Source organism: Piliocolobus tephrosceles, chromosome 1 (assembly GCF_002776525.5).
Source record: "Piliocolobus tephrosceles isolate RC106 chromosome 1, ASM277652v3, whole genome shotgun sequence".
In the NCBI taxonomy this organism is placed as follows: Eukaryota; Metazoa; Chordata; class Mammalia; order Primates; family Cercopithecidae; genus Piliocolobus; species Piliocolobus tephrosceles.
This window is the reverse complement of record NC_045434.1, coordinates 91,102,325-91,124,835: the sequence shown is the minus strand read 5'-3', so window position 1 is coordinate 91,124,835 and position 22,511 is coordinate 91,102,325. Positions and strand designations below refer to the sequence as shown.

The window sequence follows — 22,511 nt, the reverse complement described above, 5'->3', positions numbered from 1 at the left end:
TGAGACAGAGTCTCATTCTGTGGCCCAGGCTGGAGTGCAGTGGTGCGATCTTGGCTCACTGCAAGCTCCGCCTCCCGGGTTCACGCCATTCTCCTGTCTCAGTCTGTGGAGTAGCTGGGACTATAGGCGAACGCCACCACATCCGGCTAATCTTTTGTATTTTCAGTAGAGATGGGGTTTCACCGTGTTAGCCAGGATGGTCTCTCTATCTCTTGACCTTGTGATCCACCCGCCTTGGCCTCCCAAAGTGCTGGGATTACAGACGCGAGCCCCTGCGCCTGGCCTGAACTGTTTTCTTACTTCCTTGGGAAACCGATCTTTGAGAACCACTTCCAGAGTAGCTCAGATAGGGTCCCCAGAGACAGAAAAGGCCAAGTGAGAAGGCGCTGGGACAACTGCTTGTTCTCACTTACGATTCTGCCTTAACTGCACATCTGGGGCTGGTGAGGCAAGGTGGGGCAGGCCCTCAGTGACAAATGGTCTCTTTTCATAGCAATAAAAAGAGAGAAGCCCACCTTCCTAATATGCTGTAGGAAAGGCAGCCAGTAACTATAGGTCAGAGAATCATGATGATGGTAATTAACATTTCTATAGCAGTTCTCAAAGTTCCTTTCATGCACACTGTCATTTCAGCCTCATGGTAACCCTGAGAGGAGCTATCATTAGGCCGTTTTTACCGATGAGGAAACTGAGAGGAAGCAGCATGTGTCATTCGTGGAGCACTCCCTCCAGCTAGGCACTCTGCTAGGCCTATTCAAGCGTCATCTCATTTAATCCTCGGGGCAATTGGGCGAGAGCTATGCTATTAGTTTCTGCATGTCACAGACTGGGAAATAGGCTGAGAGAGGTTAAATAAGGAGTAGCGTCAGGACTTGACCCATGTCTTAAGAAAGGTCCTCATCTCTGTGGACACCAGGATGGCAGTCCGGGCCTTCCTTACCTTTCCCACAGCCATCTCCAAAGCCTGGGGCTTTGTGTAAGGTGAAGGGGACCCGGATGAGCAGCATCCAGACTCTCAGTGTCCCTATCCTGAGTCACTGGGGGAAGCAGGCCCCCTTGCTCCTGGTGGATTAGTGCAGTCTGGTTTCTTTTGGGCCTTAGGCTCACAACAATTCCTGGCTTCTCTTGGGGCTCAGGTTCTGGGGCTGTTTTGGCTGGTGGAGACTAGCCTCAGCTGGCTGCCCCTGGAGCTGGGCAGGTTCTGAAGGAGGCTGATTTCCTTTCCTTCTGGGCGTTTGACAAACTAACAAACACCACTTTCCCAGATGGTTCCAGCAATCTTCCCTTGTCCCCTTTCCTCTCCCCAAATTTCTGTGCAGAGGCACAGAGGAGGAGAGTCTAGAAATACCTCTGTTCAAAGGTTTGTTCGGCCAGTTCTCTCCCACTTCCTCCTAGAACTGCTGCCGGAGGAGAGCCTCAGGAACACATACTTCACCCTGCATCCTGCCCTACTGTCACTTTGGCGTTTGCTTTTTTGAATTAATCCCTGGCAGCCTGTTAATCCTCCAAGAAAAGAGAGAATGAAGGCAAAGGTGGGCTCTGAGACAAGGGACCGACTGAAATAGGGCCCTTATGCCCTTGTCTTTAGGTCACTTGATGTCTCCACTGACTCACTGCTCTCATCTGTGAATTGGTCACAATCAGTCACTGATTTGGCAGTCAAAAGAAGTATTAGGTCTAAGTAGTAGGTCCACAGGCCTCTTTGATCTCAGTTCAGAGCCTCTTCCTCTCTCCCCAGGCTCAGTCCCCAGTTCTGTAGCAAAGGCCTTCCTGGCTCCACACCAGTCCCAGTCATCAAATGCCCCTTCCTACGCCTTCCCTATATTTGGCTCAGATGATGAGAAAGGAAGCTGATCGTTTTGACAAGGTTCATTGGTCCCATGGGGCTATGGAATTGGGGTGGGTTCACCTTGTCTCCCGGGGCCCAGGCCCTTTTGGCACATGCATGTGGAATATCCAGAAGCTCAGGACACTTTCTCTTGTTCCTCCCTGTGGTGCAGAACCAGACACTGACTTTCAGGGACGCGGTGCAGTTTCCAAGGGCATATGATGATAGTGGTGATATTGGGGAGACAGAGCCAGGGAGAATAGGTGCAAGGGAGAGAGAGTCAGTGCTGTAAAAAGTCCTGCCAGATCGGATAGCATCTGCTCTCACCCTTCATGTACCCAGACATGCAGTCCCTATGGGAAGAGAGCTCCTTGCCCTCCAAATATGGTGCATTTCTCAGTGGTCAGCTCCACACCTGCAGCGGGGGGAGCTCTGGTTGAGCGGCAAGGTCCTTGGCTCAGCCTGAGTGTGAAGAATTGAGTGTGTGGACACTGGAGGGGGTGTGGGAGGAGGACGGTCCCTCTCCAGGCCTTGGAGGGGTGGTTCATCTGGGATGCATTCGGAACCACTGCAGAAAGGGAGATTCAGGGGAGATGCTGGGGAAGAACTTCCAAACTTCCAGCTGGGCAGAGAGTCCAATCACCCCAAGAAGAGTCTGTGAAAGGAAGGGAAGTTACAGCTCTCCCCTCCACCTGCATGGAGGAGGCAGGACCAAGTGACCTGTTGGGGGAGAGGCTGGTTCTCTCCCTCACCTCCCTGCAGCCCGCCTTGAGGTGATTCAGTGCCTGTTTGTTGAATTGGACTCAGAGGCCTCTGCCCTGACATTGTCCACAGTAACAGCAAGTGATAGAAAGCACTTTCATGTTGGATTCTCAAGGTAGGACTCTTCCAAACCCATTTTGGAGGTAAGGAAATTAAGGCTGTAACAAGATAAAGAATGTAACATACTTGAGGGCAGGTGGCAAGAGGAAGGTAGAACCTAGAGGTTCTTTCCATGACAGTCCGCCAGCCCCAAAGTCCTGTACCTTGACCACTCTGTCCTCCCACCCGACCCCTCAGGCCTCACCTCCCAGAGGGAGCTCCCGCCTTCCCCACAGTCTCAGTCTGAGTCTCTCCCAGTGGACAAACCAAGGTGCTGCATCCCAGAGAGGTCTGCCAAGCTGAGAAACGCCAGGGGCTGGTGGATGAGGACATGGGCAAGGAGCCGGGCTGCTGGGCTCTTCCCTGACCACACACATATTAATAAAGTGCATCGCTCCCTACCATCATCTTCTTTCTCCCAGCTCTGCTTTATTTGTCTTCATAGCATTTATATCAGCAATCTATTTAGCATCTATTTTGTTATTGTCTGTTTTCCCCAAAATACTGTCATCCCCATGAAGCAGGGACTTTTGTTTTGTTTATGGCTGTACCCTCAATGCCTCTAAATATTTGTACGGAAAATGAATGCCTGCTAGGCCTGCCACTCACTAGTTATGTGACCCTGGGCAAGTTACCCATCTCTCTCCCTCTCTGTTTTTTTTTTTTTGACACAGCGTCTTGCTCTGTTGCCCAGGCTGGAGTGCAGTGGCACGATCTCAACTCACTGCAACCTCTGTCTCCCGGGTTCAAGCAATTCTCCTGCTTCAGCCTCCTGAGTAGCTGGGATTACAGGCGCCTGCCAACATGCTCAGCTAATTTTTGTATTTTTAGTAGAGATGGGGTTTCACCATGTTGGTCAGGCTGGTCTCGAATTCCTGACCTCAGGTATCTGCTTGCCTTGGCCTTTCAAAGTGCTGTTATTATAGGTGTGAGCCACTGCACCCGGCCTCACCCATCTCTTGATTAACATTTATCAAGCCCTTGCCATGTACTTGGCACTATTTATTCTATGAACTTTATATGTATTAGCTTATTTAAGCCCCACACAAACCTATGAGGTAGTTACTATTATCACCCTCCATCACCAACATATGAGTAAAATGAAGCCCTGAGAGCAGAGGTGGCTGCTTAAGGGAGGTGGCTGGGGGCAGAGCTGGGATATCATAGGCAGGAATAATGCTTGACCTAGAACTGAATTAATTGCTGGTGTACTCTGGCCCCCACTTCTGCTGAGTGACTGTCTCTTGTTCTCTGCACCCTACTCCCATATTTCCTGGCCTATAAAACAGGGCTATTCACAGCTCCTCCTTTCCTTCCCTCCTTTGTTGCTCACTCTCCTCCCCAACAGGGCTCAGTCTCCCAGGAGAGAATGGAACAGGCAAGACTTGGGTGCTGGGGGCCGAGGGCGAGGTCAAAGGTGTCACTGGTGCTCTGGCTGCCTGCACAGGCAGGAAGGCTTCTTTGCCAGCCTGGGAGTCAGTCTCCTTCCTCTTTTCCCTCTCATGCTCTTCTAGATTTTGGGTTCTCTTCCTATGAAACAGGGAGGAGTTTCTCAAGCTCCAGTGTGAAGGAAAGAATAGAGAAGTTACGTGAAAGGTGTCTGTTTCTGGTAATATGGTGGTCTGGGCCTACTCTAGCTAAAAACAACAAAAAACGCTGCATAGAATTAAATCTTTTCAAAGCATTGAAGAGCCCACAAGGCAGTAAGAAATGGGTAGGTCAAAATCTAAGTCAAAGCAGAATCTGTACTGGGGTCCCCCGTGCCCTGAGGTCATTGGCCAAGCCAAGCTGAACCTGAGCTTTGATCTTGATGGTTTGGGAAGTGAGGAAGACAGAAGTAGAAGCCCAGGGCTCACCCCAGGAGGGGACACAAATGGGTGACCCTTCCATGATGCTGAGACCCCAAAAGGCTACACACTCAAGCTAAAAGACAGAGGAAATCCCATCCTGCCACGCACAAGACTTCAAGGAAGGTTATTTTGGTGCTGAGCAGAGCAGGGGAAGAAGGAAAACAGCCCTTAAGGAACTCCAGCCTCAGGCCAGCCTTCCTGTGACTCTAGCCCAAATTCATTCCCATCACCTGGGAAAGGCCAGAAAACTCAAGCTTAGATTGCTGGAAGTGCCCGTGTGCTTCAAAGACATCCCACCCGATGATTTCCCCCGGGGAAGCAGGCAGTTCACAGCCAAAAGCTGTGATCTGGTCAGGCAAGTTCAGACTTCTCATCTGTAAAGGGGAGGCTTAGCCACATTTCTCCAAGGTCTCCCCAGAATAGAGATTTGTAGGGGTGCAACCTGAGCGAGGCAGAAGTGTGTCCCCACTTGGTATTCTCAGGCCTCTGCAGAGTGAAGAGATGGGGCTGTGATGTGATGGATAGGCCAGCCTGTCTTCTCCAACTGAATTGGAAGGACTCGGCAGGAAGCTGTCCCCAGTTCCCAACTCTGGGGGAGGGCAGAGGGGGAATGAAAGGGGAGTGGTGTCTGAGCCAAGACTGGCCTTTGATGTGTGCGTGGATAGGTGGGCAGGTGGGGCCTGTAATGGGGCTGCTGAGGGATCCCTGAGGGCATCCTCAGTGTTGACCTACTTGAGTCCCCCATAATTGCTTCCTTCCTTTCTTGGGAGGCTACAAATAGTGAGGCCCTGTCTCTAAGCTCCTACAGCTGAAACGCCAGCACCAGCGGTGAGTGCCAGCTGCTTGGGTCCTGCCCTGGGTTGAATGTCAGGGCAGTTTGGGGGATCCCCAATAGCCAGCCTGACTCCTGACCCGGGGTCTCTCATTGGAAGCAGAGAGATGACCACAGGCGGGCCTGACACGGGGAGGGAAGTCAGATATAGTGGATGCAGAGGTTTCCTTGCACAGTGAGGGGTTGTTGGGGAAGTTTGGACTGGGGGGTGTGTAGAGCTAAGGTCTGCCTTGGGGTGGGAGCACTGGACTCAAGGTTCTGGTGTTCCCCTTGGTCAGGCCCCTCACTTGCTCCTTGCCTCCTTGCTTCATCTGTGAGGCTCCTCATTTCTCAGGATCATGGCCCTTTCCTCTCCTGGGAATCCTGGACACCTTGCTCCAATCCTGGGGTGTTTACAATGAATCGAATCCTGGCAGTGCTTGGCACCCCCTACTCTCCTTCCCCTATTTTCCTGCCAGCCTCAACCATGCCAGTCATTTGCTCCCAGCCGGGGCCCAGCAGTGGGCAAATCTTCAGGGACAGTCTTGGCCCTGGCTGTCCTGTGCTGCAGGACTCTCGTCCCATGGGGGAACCAGGAGTGAGTCACTGGGCTAGCATGGAAAAAACTCTTGCCTTCCTGGCCGCTTTCGGGTTTTCCCAGGCTGGAGGCATCATCCCAGAAGGGCGGTGAAAGGGGAGAGTTGAAGTGAGGGGAAGTGAGGGGAATTTCAGGAAGGGCTTCCCCTCCAATAGAACAGGGTACCCCTATATAGCCTTCCTGTTCAAAACCCCCAGGGGTCAGGAGGGTAACCTCACGGGAGGCGAGTCTCAGATTGGTAAACACCCGAACTGGTCAACTCTCAAGAGACCATCTGGTTCAGGTTCCTGACTAGGCCTGCGAGGTGGGATGAACCCCACCTTACAGATGAGGCCCCGCCCCGAGACCCAGAGAGACAAATGACTCACCAGGGTTGCACAGCTGGCGAGAAGGAGAGAGGGTCCCATGAGTTTTTTCTTTTGGATGCAGCTTCCTTGAGTTCAGGGCAGGAGGCAGGATGAGGGGAGTGGTGATGAGGTGGTGGGGGCGCCTCTCAGACCTGCCCCTCCCTGCTAAGGCCTAGCTTCTCCAAGGGCCTGAGGGCAGAGAAGCACAGGGCCAGGCTCTCCTTGTGCAAGTTCCTGCGGGAGGGAGGCTTCTAGGGCATCTCAGGGGCTGGGGCAGACTGGGACCGAGCCACCCTTGGGTGTTGGGGATAAGAAGAGGTGGCAGAGAATCTGAGAGTGCTTAAGGAGCCCCGCAGTGGGGTGTGTGGGTGGTGGGCTGGGATGCTGTCTCTTTGAGGAGTTTGCGGTGATGCTGGGGCAATGAGACCTCTACACGGAGAAATAGCAACAGGACAGCAGGGGGATAAATTAGGAGGGGCTGGTGTGGTCCGGGAGGGCTGCTCAGAGGAGGGGGAGACTGCGGGGCCTGAAGCCTGATGGAGGTTAAGATGGGTCTGGGAACAGTCTCTGAAAAACACAGAGGGTAGAGGTGAGCAGGGGGTTTGGCCTGGAACTCTGCTGTGAGTCACACCCTTGTTCTGTGACAGTGAGGATGGCCAGGCCTCTGGAGCAGGCGGTAGCTGCCATCGTGTGCACCTTCCAGGAATATGCAGGGCGCTGTGGGGACAAATACAAGCTCTGCCAGGAGGAGCTCAAGGAGCTGCTGCAAAAGGAGTTGGCCACCTGGACCCCGGTGAGCAGTTGGAGTGTCTGTCCCCTCCTTGCCCAGCGGGAGGCACTGCCTAGACTCTGCCAAGAGAGACCTGGGGACAAGCATGAGCACAGGACAGCAAGGGGAGGGGGCTGGTTTGTGAGGAGGAAGTGGGAGGGGAGAACTGACATAGCAGAAACCTCAGCTTCCTCATCTATGAAATGGGATGACAATCATCACACCTGCTGCCTTGCAGGGTTGTTGAGAGGACTGAGCGAGAGCACCATGAAGAATGCCTAACACATAGTAGGCACTCAGTAGCAAATAGTAGGTGCTCGATTAATAATCTGAGAGGGCAGATTTGGGAGGGGATTGCAATGGGTGCATTATCAGAGCAGGGAGGTTGAAATTGGCCCTCGGAGGGGTGTAGTTTGGGGTAGGGTGGGTCCACTTGGGAGAGGAGGGAGGGAGGTGGCGTGTGAGGCTGTTCTGCCCTCCTCATCCTACTCCCCCACTCCTCCCCACCCTTCCCTTGCACAGACTGAGTTTCGGGAGTGTGACTACAACAAATTCATGAGTGTTCTGGACACCAACAAGGACTGCGAGGTGGACTTTGTGGAGTATGTGCGCTCACTTGCCTGCCTCTGTCTCTACTGCCACGAGTACTTCAAGGACTGCCCCTCAGATCCCCCCTGCTCCCAGTAGCCTCTGCTCCAGGGGTGCACCGGCTGTTGGGGGCTGGGCATGTCTCCCACACTCCCTCTTACCCTCTCTCCTGTACCCCTTTCAATCTGGACTTGCCCAGGTCTTCCGTGATCAGTTAACCCATTTTACCTAGGAGGCCCAGAGATGTGAGGGCTCCTTTCCCAGAATGCCCAGCAAGTGAGGGGTAGAGCCACTCTGGGCCCCAGCCTGCCTGCTGCACCCCTACGGCCTCCCTTGTGGATGGGAGGAGGCGGGATCTGCTCTGAGGCCCTCGAGGCTCAGCAGAGCGTGCACCAATGAGACCACGAAGGGAAAGGGCCTATTTAACTCCTAATAAAAAACTGGCGTCAGCTTGGTTTTGTTTGATTCTTCTCTGAGGACGCGTCTGCTGAGTTCTTTGCTCCTTTCTGGCCTTTTCCACTGCAGGAAGGCAGCTGAGGGTAGGGGCAGGGGGCTCCCCCAGGGAAGTTGCAGACCCTGCAGAAATGCAGTGGCCTCCAGGGTCCAGCAGGAGGGCGTGGGGCCAACACAGGGACCCCTGTCCTCCATTCCTCTCTCTCTCTCTCTGGGGTCTTTGAGAGAGGACCGCCTGAGTTTCCCCTGGGACACAGTGCTCATGGTTGGATGATCTGAGGAGGGTGGGGCCGTGGGCACAGTGGGGGTGTTTGTTCCCTGCCCTGGGCTGTGGGAGCCCAGAGAGCAGCACTAATGGGATTAGGGTGTCTGAGGTATTTACTCCCAGCCAGGAAGTTGTGCCCTATGTGGAGGGGGAAGGGGATAACTTGAGGCAGCCCCTATCCCTAAAGCCACAGTCCCCTGAGGGCCTTAACCCCCTACTTCTAACCCTCACTGAGTTTGTAGCCCACCCTGAGAGGTTGGCTCGAATTCTAACTCCCCTATTTCATGCCATTTCACCTCTAACTCTCCACCCCAACCTGGATTCTTCATTCCTGACACTCATCCCAACTTGAAACGGCCCCTCCTGATACCCTCTCCGAACCTGAGATCTATCCGTGAGCCCCCACATGTCACTGCCACTCCATACTCCATCACTACCTCACCCAGGACCTTTCCCACTGATGTTCCTGAAGTGGTCCTAGAGCCTCATTTGGGTGTGCGCCTGTTCCCCTCCAGATCCCTCAGCCCCGGCCCTGAGCCTTACTTGGCATGGCAGACAGTACTGGGCATGGAGATCCCTGCCCCAGTTGTTGTTTTTGAGTCTTTATTTTTTTAAGAGACAAGGTCTGCTGTGTTGCCCAGGCTGGAGAGCAGTGGCTTGAGCATAGCCAACTGCAGTCTCGAACTCCTGGGCTCAAACGATCCTCCTGTTTCAGCTTCCTGACTAGCTGGGACTACAGGCTACAGCCACGTTGCCCATCTAATTAAAAACAAATTTTGTTTTTCCTTTTTATAGAGACAGAGGTCTCACTATGTTGCCTAGGCTGGTCTTGAACTCCTGGCCTCAGGCGATCCTCCCATCCCCCTCCCTAGCTTTTGTGTCACCACAGTTCCAGGGCAATCTCCCACCTATCACCCACCACCCCCTGCATCTTCTTTCCTCGCTCCCTGATGGAACTACTCCCTCCTTGTCCCCCATGCTCCAGGCACAGACTACTCCTTCCTCCACCTCTCTAAAACTCAGGCTGAGCTATGTACACTGGTTGGTGCCTATCGCATCCAGGTCCCTGCTGGTAACCGCTGGGGCTTACCCGTTACCCAAACAAGAGGCTTGGTTGCAAGGCTGGGCTGGTGGAGGGTGTTGTGGCACTTAACACATCAGCCCACAGCAGGAAGGCAGTATCCACTCTCCCCTGTCCCCTGCTATGGGCAGGGCCTGGCTGGGGTATAAATAGGTCAGACCGCTGGGCCGTCCCCATTCTTCCCCTTTCTACAACCCTCTCTCCTCAGCGCTTCTCTCTTGGTTTGGTGAGTTATGTTGGCCTGACTGGCATGCAAGGGGGGTCGGAGGCCAGGGCTGGGGCAGGAGAAGGGGAGGCTGGTGGGGCCAGATGTGCTAAAGAGATCCAGATGTGAGACTCTGATGTGGAACTCTGGGTAGAGTGTGTGCGTGGGTGTGCATGTGTGTGGGTGTGCATGTGTGTGGGTGTGCATGTGCACACACACACGTGCACGTAAGAGGGAGAAAAAAACCAACAGAAAAGCGAGCAAGTGGCTAGATTTGAGCTCTCCAGGTGCTTCTGAGATGTGGGCTTGCGCATGCTGTTGCTATAGCACGTGTTGGTATGTATGTGCCCATGGGTATCTGCACTGGCTCGTGTTTGCTGGGTTGCGCACTCGGGAGCAGGAAGCAAAGGAAAGGCAGAAGGCAACTGTGGGCATTCGTCTGGTGGTGTGCCCCATGAGCCTCTGCCTTGTATGCAGCAGCCCAGCTCAAGAAGGAGCGTGGCCTCTGCACCTTCTCTTCCAACCCTTGCCTCTGCCATCTCACTTTGCCCCTCCCTATGCTGAGCACTAAGCAGCTGGTTTTTTCCGCTGCAGGGCCCTGGGCAGGCCTCCAGCAGCCGCACCCAGTGCTGGGAGGGAGAAGAATGGCCAGGGCGGGGCCTTTGTGGCTGAGCCGTGGGAGTGGATAGACTGAGCGAGGGATGGAAAAAATGCTGTTGTTGAGGCGAGGCCTGGGAGGCCCTGGGAGCTTGCTGCCCGAATCTCCAGAGCCTGCGCAGTGGGTTCTGCAAATGTTCACTGCCCAGAGCATGTGTTCCCCACTGTGCACACCCTCCCCGCCAGGTGCTGGGCCCACTGCTCTGAGCTCCCCCAGGGAGGGAGCAGAGTCTCGCTAAGTGCTCCTGGAGGGATGGGAGGGGAGCCTGGCATTCTGAACACATCTCTGAGGGGTGGGGTAAATAAGAGGGTCTCTGTGCCTCCTGCTCCCAGATCCTGACTGCTGTCATGGCGTGCCCTCTGGAGAAGGCCCTGGATGTGATGGTGTCCACCTTCCACAAGTACTCGGGCAAAGAGGGTGACAAGTTCAAGCTCAACAAATCAGAGCTAAAGGAGTTGCTGACCCGGGAGCTGCCCAGCTTCTTGGGGGTGAGTGGGTAGTGCCTGAGTGTGTCCTCACGTGGGGCATTTCCCACAGAGGAGGGCAGCAGTCTTGCTCTAGAGCATTAGCTACAGAGGGCATCTATCATGGGGTGACTGCCTGGGGTGGAAACACATTGAACACCACTGCTCACTGACTGGCCCCATATGCTGAAAGAGGGCTGAGAATGAATGTGTCAGACACTGCCAGATGCTTTGCGCAACTTAACTGAAGGGAAGACTAAGCTCAGAGTGCTAAGTAACTTCCCAAAGTGGTCAGTGTACACAACTACCATCCGGACCAGGACTGTCTGACTCTTGCCATCACACCAACAGTGGACACTGTTGGAGTTTCTATTTGGCTTGTAGATGTGAAGACACAGATGTGAAGATGATCACAAGCCTGCAGACATTCCCCTCAACAATGTATATTTGTATCAAACATAAGACAGTTTACATATTGCTTTCGTGACTATTACTACCTCATGGGATTATTAGAACAACCTTGGGTGGAAATGTAGTGGTTCCGTCATTTTTCCATTGCACCAGGTACTCAGACTTCCTGATCCAAGGAACACCTTCTCCATCCTAGCTTAGCCTTAACGGTTGCAGTTCCGAACTGGACCTCCCAAAGGAGCCTCCCTGAACTCTGGTCTGGGAGTAGAAACTGGGTCTTGTCCTGGCTCCCCGCACTGGGCTTCTGTTTTCTATCTGTAGCCTCTTCTCCCTCCAGAAAAGGACAGATGAAGCTGCATTCCAGAAGCTGATGAGCAACTTGGACAGCAACAGGGACAACGAGGTGGACTTCCAAGAGTACTGTGTCTTCCTGTCCTGCATCGCCATGATGTGTAATGAATTCTTTGAAGGCTTCCCAGATAAGCAGCCCAGGAAGAAATGAAAGCTTCTCTGATGTGGTTGGGGGTTCTGCCAGCTGGGGCCTTCCCTGTCGCCAGTGGGCACAGTGCCCCACCCTGGCTCCTTCAGACACGTGCTTGATGCTGAGCAAGTTCAATAAAGATTCTTGGAAGTTTTGAGGCTGACGGTTTTAGAGACTCTGGGGGCATGGGTTGGGGGCTGAGGGATATGTTGTGGGGTGGTCGTGGGGAGAGCTGGGAGTTGAGCTGAAGTTTTATGGAGAGAAAACTAGGGAAGTCAGAGGAGGGATGCAAGATGACTAAGAGTGTATGCACAGGCAATAAAGTTCACTCAGTGAGGTCAAAGCTGAGAAGGGGACCCCATAACCACCCCCTTGCCAAGGTTTGGAAGGCCCCAGCTGTGGGATCTCAGCCAGCCCACTTACCCCTCCCACCTCTCTCCAACCTTGCCTCTGACAGGATCTTGAACCGAGGCTGGAATTGAAGGTCACATCTGTTCCTGGCTGGGGTCTGGAATGGAGTTTGGGTGTCCTGGGAGGAAGTCAGAGGGAAAATAATAAGGCTGAGCTGCAGGGAGGAGGTACTTACGTGACAGTGGGATGGGGAGGAGGGCTGGCACTTAGTGCTGACATTTACAGTCCAGGCTCTGTCCTGCCACCCCCTTCCAGATCCCTGGCTTCAAACCACAGGGATGGATTAATCCTTTCCTATCTGTGGTAGGATCAGGGAGGGCAACGTGGAGGGAGACCTGGCTGTTTGCAGTAGCATGAGAATATAGGCCTTCTCGAATCCACCGTCTCTGCCTCAAAGGTCCCTGGATGAGATCTGTTATCAGTCAGGAATCGAGCTCCTTCAGGGAAGGACAGGGGACTCAGAAGAGATGAGTGGGGGTCAGTGGCTGGGGTGGGAGTGAGGCAAAGGGTGGGAAGGTGACCATAGTTTGGAGACAAAATTCCACATATGCGGAATTTTGATCTGACAAATGAAATTGAGATTATTTCCCCTCCACCCCAGAAAATATGAGGCATGATATTGCTTCCCCTTAAGTAGGTTCAAGGCCAGTGGTTCAAGGGTGCAGTGGCGGGCTGAGGTTAGACTTCAAGGCCCTGCCTGGGCGACACAGGGATCTTTAAGGAAGAAGTGCGTGGAGATCAGGTGCAGAGGCTGGAGGGCTTGGTCCCACTGACCTCCTCTTGCGGGTCCTCTTTCCTCTCATCACGCGGGGCTTTTCTCAGGTTTCAGAGGAGTGGGGCAGGTGACTCAGATGTTCCCTCAGGGTTTGACTACAGAGACTTGGGAGGAATTTCAGTTCGGGAGAAAGTCTGCTGCCTTCTCCTGCCCTCTCCATCCACCCTCCCTGGGAGCACCCTCCCTGGGGCCTCCACCTGCATCACGCTCTCCTTCAGAGATGCCTGCTGCATAGCAACCAATCCCTGCTGCCTCTCCAACCTTGCCAGTGGGGGTGGGGTGGAGTGGGGAGCAGTGGGGAGGCCTCCCAGGCTGAGGTGGGACTGTAGTAGTGATAGGAACTATACCCTGAGCCCAGGTCTGTTCTTGGCCTGGTGGTAGAAGTACGTTGTTCTACTGTGGTGGAACAATGTCTGAGTGTCTTCTGGGATACAGGGAACTTCCCTGGCCCCTACTCCCTCCTTGACTGCAACCTGAGCCCGAACCCCCCTCCCCAATCCACAACCTCTACCCCAGTGCTGGGCCTTAGACCTTCGCTGGGTGCCTTCCCTATTCCTGATTCTCAGTCCTCCATGCCAAGAGTCTCCGACAAGCCTTTCCTGTGAAGAGCAGTGAGGCCTAGAAGAAATTGTTCATTTAAAAGCCCTTTAAAAACCTTTGGGTCCATATTAGCTCACGACCTTGACCATATCCTTCGCAGAAAATATCTTCCTCCACTGATCCCTATCTCAAGGGCTGTCTTCTCTGCTTCTGGAGTGGGTGGCAGGATGGGTGGGAGGGTCCCGATGTGGAGAGCTTCCTGGGACACGGGGAGATGGTGCCCTGTGTTTGGCCCACACCTCCCAAGTTTTCTTTCCAGGACAATCTGGTTTCCTTCTTCAGCTTATTGTTCCGTCAGATTTCAGATTGTGAGTTCTGATTTTTGGTCAGAAGAATAAAGTTTCTGGGATTGGGGACGTGTGTGCTGTGGGAACTCAGTGTGTCCCCAGCCCTTGTTTGTAAACAAGGAAGATTGGCAGAAGGGGTTTGGCAGAAGGGGTTTCTCCCCAGCTCCATCCCGGGAGGCTCTGACGTGAGCATCCCCAAGTCCCCAGCCCCTTCCCATGGGCCCTTTCTCTACCTTGTTTCCTGGGGACAGAGAGCAGGGGAATAAAGGCAGAAGGCAGTGAGAGGGAGGCTGTGTCTGCTGCCTGGATTCTCTGGGCTCACTCCCATAGTGGTAAGTCCTTCCTTCCTGTGTCCCTGTTTGTCTGCTATCTGGTGGATCACACTGGATGGTGAGGGTGATGAGTGGTGGTGACCTCCACCAAGGAGGCCTGGCCCCACAAGCGGGCATGCACTCAGGGAGGAAAGGGCAGAGCCTTTGGAATTTCTTGAGAAATGGCTCTGGGGTGGAGGTGGGGGTCCGGACTAGCCAGGATGCTCCTGCAGGTGCACAGAGGCCCTTGCCTTCAACTGTGGCCCCAGCTGAGTCTCCTTGAGGTGGGAGAGGCTGAGGTTTTGGGTGGTGAGAGAAGAATGATGGGGCTGGTTTAAGAACGGCAGGGAGGGCTTTGGGCTGGAGGTGAGGACAGGATTAACCTGCAGTCCTCAAGTTCCGTGGGTGTTGCCTCCTTCCTCCCTGAGGGGCAAGTGGTTTTTAGTCTGAGTCACTTGAGCTCCATCCGTCTCTTCCCTTGGCTGGGGGTGGCTGTGCCATTGGAATCCAGGCCTTTATTCAAGTGCAGCCACTGGATCCAGGTTTTAGAATGATCTTGGAGATTTCAAGAGGCCCCCTGCTCTCCCTGCCTCCTGGCCTGTCTGTGTGTGCACTGCTCTGGGCCAGAGTCTGGAGACCAGTTGGGCCAGCTTAGCCACCTCCCTGCTGCTCCTTGTTGAGACCTCACCTCCTAGTTCCAGCCCAGCCCCCTCTCAGCCCTGGACTCTCTCTTTGCCCTGTCCCCCACTTTAATAATGGGACACTCCTTGATTCAGGCACTGGGGGAAAGGCTGGTGACTAAGGTGGGAACTGCCTGGGGAAAACCAGTTCCTAGGCTAGAAGAGGCAGACAGAAAATTGTGACCCTTGATTTGCTCCACCATCTGCCACCAGGCTTTTTGAGGAGGTCGTCTTGTCATCTTTCTGTCCCAGGCCTCCTTTTCAGCAACTCCCAAGCAGGAGAGTCTGCGGTCTCCTTTGGGGGCTGGCCATTCTCCTTGTACCAGCTGCTCCAGGGTTTGCTGTGGGTCTCATTGTAACCTGTGCTGATACAGATGGGTGCTCTTGTTAGTGGATTTCGGTCTCATCTTGGGTTCCAGTCTCTTGTCTTTGAGGGAGGGGCCTCAGAGGTAGGCTAGTGCTGCTGGTGGTGACTTCCTGAGGAATGGGATCTTCCTCACTCCCTCTGCAGAGCTGCACACTGTGATGGAGACCCCTCTGGAGAAGGCCCTGACCACTATGGTGACCACGTTTCACAAATATTCAGGGAGAGAGGGTAGCAAACTGACCCTGAGTAGGAAGGAACTCAAGGAGCTGATCAAGAAAGAGCTGTGTCTTGGGGAGGTAGGTGATTGTTCCCTCATCCTCTACCCCAAAGTCTGAGTACTCCCTCTGGGGGACACATACCTACTCCCAGGATCCTCCAGCCTAAGCCAGGGGCAGGGTGGCCAAGGGCTACAGACAGAGACAAAGGAAGACGGTGGGGATTTGGGGCAAGCAAAACTCTAGCCCTCTGTGAAGGAGGATGGGTCAGGGTCTCACTGAGAAGGAGGAAGGGCTGAGTCTGGAGGGTTTAGAGAAGGAGACTGAGCCTTCGATGGTGCGGCTAGGCTTTTGCAGCAGTGGCAGAACCTGTGCTAGGGGTCGTGGGTGGTGAAGGGATACAGGGTGTCCAGGTCCAGCTGTGTACAACCCAAGGGTAGGGACCCTGCCTGATTCTTCTCTGTGTGCACAGCATGGCCAGGGCTCTCCAATGGTGCTGGCTCTCCAACTGAAACTATGTTTACAAGTTACGCTATGTTAACTTGTAAATATAGGCTAGCCAGGAGACAGAACTGGTTTTCACCAGATGGAGGTGGCGGGAGGGAGGTGACTGACAGAGGGGAAGGCCCAGGAGGTTATTATAATACAATATCCCTGAGGATAAATATATATATATAAATATAAATATATATAAATATATAAATATAAATATATAAATATAAATATAAATAAATATATATATTTATTTCTTTTTTTTAGACGGAGTCTTGCTTTGTCGCCCAGGCTGGAGTGCAGTGGCATGATCCTGGCTCACTGCAACCTCTGCCTCCTAGGTTCAAGTGATTCTCCTGCTTCAACCTATTGAGTAACTGGGATTACAGGCACGCACCCTCACGCCCGGCTAATTTTTGTATTTTTAGTGGAGATGGGGTTTCACCATATTGGTCAGGCTGGTCTTGAACATCTGACCTCGTGATCCATCCGCCTCGGCCTCCCAAAGTGTTGGGATTACAGGCATGAGCCACTGCGCCTGGCCAAGGATAAATAAGACTCTGTCACCCGGGTTAGAGTGCAGTGGTGTGCTCATGGCTCACTGTAGCCTTGAACTTTCAGGCTCAAGTGATTCTCTCACCTCAGCCTCCTGAGAAGCTAGGACTACAAGCGAGTACCACCACGATTAGATAATTTTAAAAATTTTTTGTAGAGATGGGGTCTCACTATTTTACCCAGGCTGTTCTTGAACTCCTGGTCTCAAATAATCCTATCGCCTCGTCCTCCCAAACTGCTGAAATTACAGGCATGAGCCACTGTGCCTAGTCTTATTATTTTTACAGTTAAAAAAATCAATGCTCAAATGCATCAAATAACTTGCCTAAGGGAGCTGAACTGGAGTTCTGGGCCAGGCCGGTGAATCATCCTCCCTGTTTCCTTCAAAATTTGGCCTGAGTGCCTCTCCATCTATCACACCTTGAGCCCTGGTAGGCCCTCCCAGAAAGAAGGTCCACAGTGTGCCACGTGGGCAGGGGACCAAAGCAGGTGTGGGCGTCCCCAGTCCTGATCTCTGGCTTCCGCCATGTTCCCTGCATCCTGGAGTTAATGAGGGCAAAGGGAGGGGCCACGGGTACAGCGGGGGTTAATTACAGAAGGAGAAACGCCCAGGGGAGGGCCTGGCAATAACAGGAGCCCAGGATAGGGACTAGGGTCATATCACAGACAAGCAGTTTCCACCTCCATAAGTCCCAGTGTCTCCTGTGAAAACTTGTAGCTGATGGCAATGATGAGGAGACATCATGATATGCTTGCCTATATTTTCTTCCTGTTCCACCCAAAGGACCCTGACTCCATCGTCGTAGTGGAGCCAGGCTGGGACATCAAAGGACCAGACAAGAGTGTACAACTGGGCTCCAGGCAGGCCTCTTGCACAGCTCCTAGCAGCAGAGGGATGCAGTGGCTTCACAGCCCCGGTGCACTGCTCTCATTGAGAGACATTTTGTCTGGGCTTATTCTCACCTAGTCCTTAGAACGGGAAGAGAGTCACTCAGAGACTTGGATAATGCTCAGTGCCACATAATCAGCAAGGTTTTTTTTTTGAGAAGGAGTTTCATTCTTGTTGTCCAGGCTGGAGTGCAATGTGCATGATCTTGCTCAATGCAACCTCCGTCTCTCAAGGTCAAGCGATTCTCCTGCCTCAGCCTTCCAAGTAGCTGGGATTACAGGGATGCACAACCATGTCCTGCTAATTCTGTATTTTCAGTAGAGATGGGGTTTCACCATGTTGGTCAGGCTGGTCTCAAACTCCTGATGTCAGGTGATCTACCTGCCTCGGCCTCCCAAAGTGCTAGGATTACAGGTGTGAGCCACCGCACCTGACCCAGCAAGCTGTTTTTATCAGGTGTTGGTATAAAACCCAGATGATTGTTTATTTGGCTGGGGGACGGCATTGCAGGGAAGGCAGGATAGGCTAGCGTTCCTGCTGTCATTTATTTCCATTCAGGAGTCAGGTCCCTGACCCCCTACCTCGTGCCAGGCCCTTGCCTAGGTGTGGGCAGTGGGCAGACTCTGGCGGTCGAGATGCTGACAGTGTCACTGACTCAGCTGGGGCTCACACTGAGATTTCAGGGTGGGTATGACACCATGCAGTGGTGTGAGGGCAGGGCTGGGAGTGGGGTCTGAGTTGTCCCTCCACCTGGGTCTGTGAAGATGAAGGACAACAGCATCGATGACTTGATGAAGAGCCTGGACAAGAATAGTGACCAGGAGATCGACTTCAAGGAGTACTCGGTGTTCCTGACCACGCTGTGCATGGCCTACAACGACTTCTTCCTAGAGGACAAGAAGTGACCCGGGCTGCCCTCCGCCCTTACCCTCCACCCCTTGCTGCTGACCTTGGCTGCTCCTCTCAGGGACCCTCTTTGGCCCCCTGCACTCCTCTCCCTCCCAGATGGACCCTTCCATGGGAGGAAGTAAAGTTTCCATTGCAGGTGCTGGGAGTCTGTTTTGAAGCTGTCTTGTCTACCTGGCCTGGGGAGAGGGGAGCACAGGAGGGGTCTCTCCTTGAGTGGGTTGAGACAGCCTCTGCCTCTGGGGTTTAGGGTCCTGGGCTTCCACTGCATTCTTCTCCTTCTTTTGTGTGGATGTCTCATTGGTCTTGTCATGGCTTAGTTTTGCCTGCCTGGAAAACGGGGAAGTCAGGCCAGGTGGGAACTCTGCAAAGATGCAGAGGAAGCTAAGAGGGAAAGTTGCTTTGAGAGGGGGACACTGGGAGGGGTTGGGAGTGGCAGGCAGGCCTGACTTGTCCATAGCTGGACGGAGGCCACCTTGGCAGCACCTTTAGGAAGGGCAAGTCTGGCCTCCACACCAGCCCCCTCCCTCTTCTCCATTTCCCCTTCAACAGCACCCCTCTCATCATCCCTGGGGGCCAATGCTTTCTTCTTTCCCTACCTCCTCCATCAAAATCTTTTACAGGGGAGGGTCTGAAATAACGAATGGTGCTTACAGGGCTGGGTTCCCGCGTGCATGCACATTAACACGAAAGGTGCTGTAGTGAATGGAATTTGCGGCAGTGAGGGGAAGGCGTGGAGATGTGGTAGGAACTTGTTGCTGGTGGGGCATGGGTGCCATAGATATCCTTTAGACCACAGGCTACTCCCCCTATCTCCTCTGGGGTGACCCTGAGTATCCTCTGCGCGACACCGGCATCCTGTGCGGCGCCCTCCTTGCCCACATTGACGCTGCGCTGGCTCGAGGGTCACATTCACCGTCTGGCAGAGGGAGCAGGGGTGACCGCCGCCGTCCGCCTCCTGCTCCCCTTGCCGAGTCACGTGTCACGAAAAGCAAACTGAGCAAAGTGAGCTGCGCAGATGAGGGAAGAGTCGTCGTCACTGGGCGTGCAGTGGGATCTGCTGGGTTTCCCCATCCCGTCCTAACCCGGAACAGCCCCGGGCAGGAGGCGTGGAAAGTCGAGGGGAGAAACCGCGAATGTGCGTTGTGTAAGCCAAGGCGCAGGGTGGGGCGCGGGCGGGACTTGGGCGGGTGGGGTGGGGTTGGCCGAGCCGGCCTCCGGGGCATCGACCGCTATAAGGCCAGCCGGACTGCGACACAGCCCATCCCGTCGACCGCTTCCGTCGCACTTGGCCGCCTCCCTACCGGTGAGTTCTCGCCAGGAGCCCTGGGTACTTCCCAGGGCCAGCCGTCCTCCCCTGGGGGTCCAGCCATCCCCAGCCCCGTCCAGCTGCTGGATCCGGACTGGGGCCGTCTGTGGCGCTCCCCCGCTGGAGGGATAGTCAGAAGCAGCAGTGCTGTGCCAGGCAGGCCTTGGGCTAAGGGATCCCAATGGGGTGTGCTCTTTTGGGGAGCGGAAGGGAGTGCCCTGGGTGTGTCATTGCCACCACGTGTGGCCCTGTGAGGCTGTGCTAAGCTGCCTGTGCAGCCTCTATCCCCTTCCCCTGCCCAGCCATACTCCCTAACTTCTGGATCCCCTGAAGGACAGTTCTCAGCTGTGCCCAAAACTACTGTTCCTATACGCTTTTTAGAATCCTTAAGCCACCTCTCCTGCCTTGGCCCTAGTCTTCTCTCTCCTTCCCCTTCAAGTCCTGGGCTGTCTTCTGATGCCATTGTGTGTGGCCCGAGACTGGGTGGTTCCAAAGGGGTCGGGGCTAGTGCAGGCAGCATTATTGGGGGGTGTGGGTGAGAAGTCCTTGCTCCCATGGCACTGACAAGGCCCTCTGCTGCCAGCTCCAAGTCCAGCCCTCAGCCATGGCATGCCCCCTGGATCAGGCCATCGGCCTCCTTGTGGCCATCTTCCACAAGTACTCCGGCAGGGAGGGTGACAAGCACACCCTGAGCAAGAAGGAGCTGAAGGAGCTGATCCAGAAGGAGCTCACCATTGGCTCGGTGAGTGGCCTCCTCTGCAGGACCCCTTTTCCCACCCTTGTCCTTTGGAAGCAGGATTAGGGGAGGGAGAGGTGCCAGGTGCATCTGACTCAAATTTACCCACATTCTGAGGCCCTGGTCCACATGTCTTACTGAGCTGTAGACCCACTCTCCCAGCGGGTAGGGGATGTTCCCAGCCTGATATCCATCGCTCCAAATGAGGACCAGTAACTGAGGAGTAGCTGAGGAGAAGTAATGCCAAAGTGAAACTCAAGGTGGACATAGGTCCTTGGTGATGAGGGAGCACAGATTCACTTGCAGAGATGGCTGCCTGGGAAGGGGAAGGGGAAGAATCCAAGATTGTCATCACCACTGAGTCTGGATTTCACATTCTAACACGTTAGAAGCTGCAGGATGCTGAAATTGCAAGGCTGATGGAAGACTTGGACCGGAACAAGGACCAGGAGGTGAACTTCCAGGAGTATGTCACCTTCCTGGGGGCCTTGGCTTTGATCTACAATGAAGCTCTCAAGGGCTGAAAATAAATAGGGAAGATGGAGTCACCCTCTGGGGGTCCTCTCTGAGTCAAATCCAGTGGTGGGTAATTGTACAATAAATTTTTTTTGGTCAAATTTACCCTTGTGTCCTGGTTTCTGAATTATTTCTGCTCCTCCTTGACTTAGTGGGGCACCAGCCATCGGAAGATTTGCTCATAGTCAACCTCTAAAAATGACTCATTGACTCGCCAGGCCAGGGGACCCACCCTGACAAGGCTCCTTCTAGCACATAAGGTGCCTTTATGTGAATGAGGAGAGATGCCCCTCTTGGCAATGCCATCCTAAGGAAAGGCTCAAGTGGTTTCCAGTAGAGAGTGTCCTGGGATGAGCTTGGAGATGGAAATGGTCCCTGGGCTGGGATGTGATGGGGTTTGGGGGCTGGAAGTGGGGCAGAGATAGTCCCAGAGGCTCCCAGATGTGTTTTGCTCTGGGTGTGGCAAGAAGGGCCCTGGGGTGGGGCAAGTCCCCTTTCTCACCACAGTGCAGGGGGCAGATAAGACACATCTGAGATGCCTGAGGCTTGGCTGGGGGAGTTTCCTAGACCAGTGAGGACGCTGTGTGACTGAGTCTACTGCGGCTGCGCAGGTCCCAGGTAGAGTCGGGGAGGCACACTCTAGGAGTGTGTTCCTGCATTCAGGGATGAGGGCCTTTTTGTTGGAATGGTGGTCTGAGGAGCTGGCAGCTGCACCAACACGTGAACCAGGGGGTGCTCAGTAATGGGGCGGGGTGTCTCTGCAGCCTCAGCATAATGACTCATTCGGCACTTCCACGGGATCCCAGCCTGGATCTCAGCCCCATCAGAGAAGATGACTAATTGAATTATTGTCCATCGTCTGCATTAGTGTTTTCAGGCAGGAGGGAAGAGGATAAGGAGGGTAAATGCTGTTTCCGGGTGATGCCACATCATTCAGCCTCTCTAGGCCTAGTCCGAGCTGGGCAAGTTCACCTCTAGCTCCTGGGGAAGAGATCTTGACTTTAGATAGAGACCACATCCTTCCGTCCCTCTCACCTCCGCCACTTCCCTTGGGGGTCCAACTTTGTGGAATTAAGTTGTCTTCTGTCTCCACTGGGTGGGGATTGGTAAACAGCTGGGAGCCGCACCTTCTTGGAGCCCCTCCTTCTCTATTGCCTCCCCTGCCCTGCAGGGAGAAGTCACGCTGTTGGCTGCAAGAGACCGGGGACCTAATTCCCTCTCTGCACAGCCGTGCCCAAGCCTTGGCTCTATTCAGCTTCCTCTGGAAAAGTACGCACTCCCCAACCCCTCCCGCGCCCCGCTAGGTTCCCGCCCTATGCCCCTTTCCTCCCCCTTCCAGTTCCTCGCCGCCTGTCTTCCAGTGGCGGACAACTTGGGGCTCGGAGCGAGCGCCCTCCTGTGAGCAGAGAGCAGCGGGCAGCGGGGACAGTCGGGTTGGTTTTCTTGAGCCTCTGGCAGGGGCCTGCCGTGGGTCTGTGGTCTGGCAGTCAGGGAGTCCTTAGAAAGAGGAAGACAGAATAGGGCGTCCCGGGAACGTCAGGGTAGGTGATCTTTGGCTCCCCGCAATCAGCCCTAGAATCAAGCAACTCAGCTTCACAATCGACAAACCTACCACAAGTAAGTCCATGAGGGAAAGGAGGTCTCTTTATAAAGACAAATGGAATCTGAACCTGAACCCTGCGCCTCCCCTCCCCCACCTGCAACTCTTCTGCAAGGCTAGAAGACCTTCGTACAAATAAATGCTGCCTGCGGAGAGGGAAGAGGAAGCCCGCTGCTGCGGGGAGGGGATGCT

The 22,511-nt window shown here is 54.2% G+C and overlaps 5 protein-coding genes across 9 annotated transcripts in view; all 5 read left to right on the top strand.

Moving 5' to 3' along the window:
* The first annotated feature begins 6,174 nt into the window (after window positions 1-6,174).
* On the top strand, window positions 6,175-8,102 carry S100A3 (S100 calcium binding protein A3). Of its 4 annotated transcripts, none has more exons than XM_023213788.1 (3): window positions 6,175-6,252; window positions 6,943-7,088; window positions 7,587-8,102. In XM_023213788.1, exons 2-3 carry the CDS (start codon window positions 6,948-6,950, stop codon window positions 7,749-7,751), a joined length of 306 nt encoding a protein of 101 aa, XP_023069556.1. In that variant the 5' UTR covers window positions 6,175-6,252; window positions 6,943-6,947; the 3' UTR covers window positions 7,752-8,102. The 4 variants fall into 4 exon arrangements, 3 of the variants coding, with proteins under 3 accessions (XP_023069556.1, XP_023069557.1, XP_026303148.1); XM_023213789.1 differs by lacking the exon at window positions 6,175-6,252 and adding an exon at window positions 6,297-6,348; XM_026447363.1 differs by lacking the exon at window positions 6,175-6,252 and adding an exon at window positions 6,320-6,655.
* Window positions 8,103-9,518: 1,416 nt separating this feature from the next.
* Window positions 9,519-11,827, top strand: S100A4 (S100 calcium binding protein A4). The gene is made up of 3 exons (XM_023213787.1): window positions 9,519-9,677; window positions 10,647-10,802; window positions 11,527-11,827. The coding sequence occupies exons 2-3, from the start codon at window positions 10,662-10,664 to the stop codon at window positions 11,689-11,691; spliced, it is 306 nt and encodes a 101-aa protein (XP_023069555.1). The 5' UTR covers window positions 9,519-9,677; window positions 10,647-10,661; the 3' UTR covers window positions 11,692-11,827.
* A 2,214-nt stretch (window positions 11,828-14,041) lies between these two features.
* S100A5 (S100 calcium binding protein A5) lies at window positions 14,042-18,157 on the top strand. The gene is made up of 3 exons (XM_023213543.1): window positions 14,042-14,075; window positions 15,246-15,397; window positions 18,017-18,157. The coding sequence occupies exons 2-3, from the start codon at window positions 15,260-15,262 to the stop codon at window positions 18,155-18,157; spliced, it is 279 nt and encodes a 92-aa protein (XP_023069311.1). The 5' UTR covers window positions 14,042-14,075; window positions 15,246-15,259.
* Window positions 18,158-19,156: 999 nt separating this feature from the next.
* S100A6 (S100 calcium binding protein A6) lies at window positions 19,157-20,824 on the top strand. The gene is made up of 3 exons (XM_023213786.1): window positions 19,157-19,464; window positions 20,051-20,209; window positions 20,593-20,824. Exons 2-3 carry the CDS (start codon window positions 20,072-20,074, stop codon window positions 20,725-20,727), a joined length of 273 nt encoding a protein of 90 aa, XP_023069554.1. The 5' UTR covers window positions 19,157-19,464; window positions 20,051-20,071; the 3' UTR covers window positions 20,728-20,824.
* A 401-nt stretch (window positions 20,825-21,225) lies between these two features.
* The window catches only part of LOC111543685 (protein S100-A15A), a 79,737-nt gene continuing 78,451 nt past the window's right edge, over window positions 21,226-22,511 (top strand). Inside the window, exon 1 of one of the 2 annotated variants that reach the window (XM_023213780.1) lies at window positions 21,226-21,337. The gene's annotated coding sequence lies outside the window, so the exon portion shown is untranslated. Of the gene's footprint in view, window positions 21,338-22,163; window positions 22,337-22,511 lie in introns of those variants that run through there. The other variant, XM_023213782.1, reaches the window with a different exon arrangement.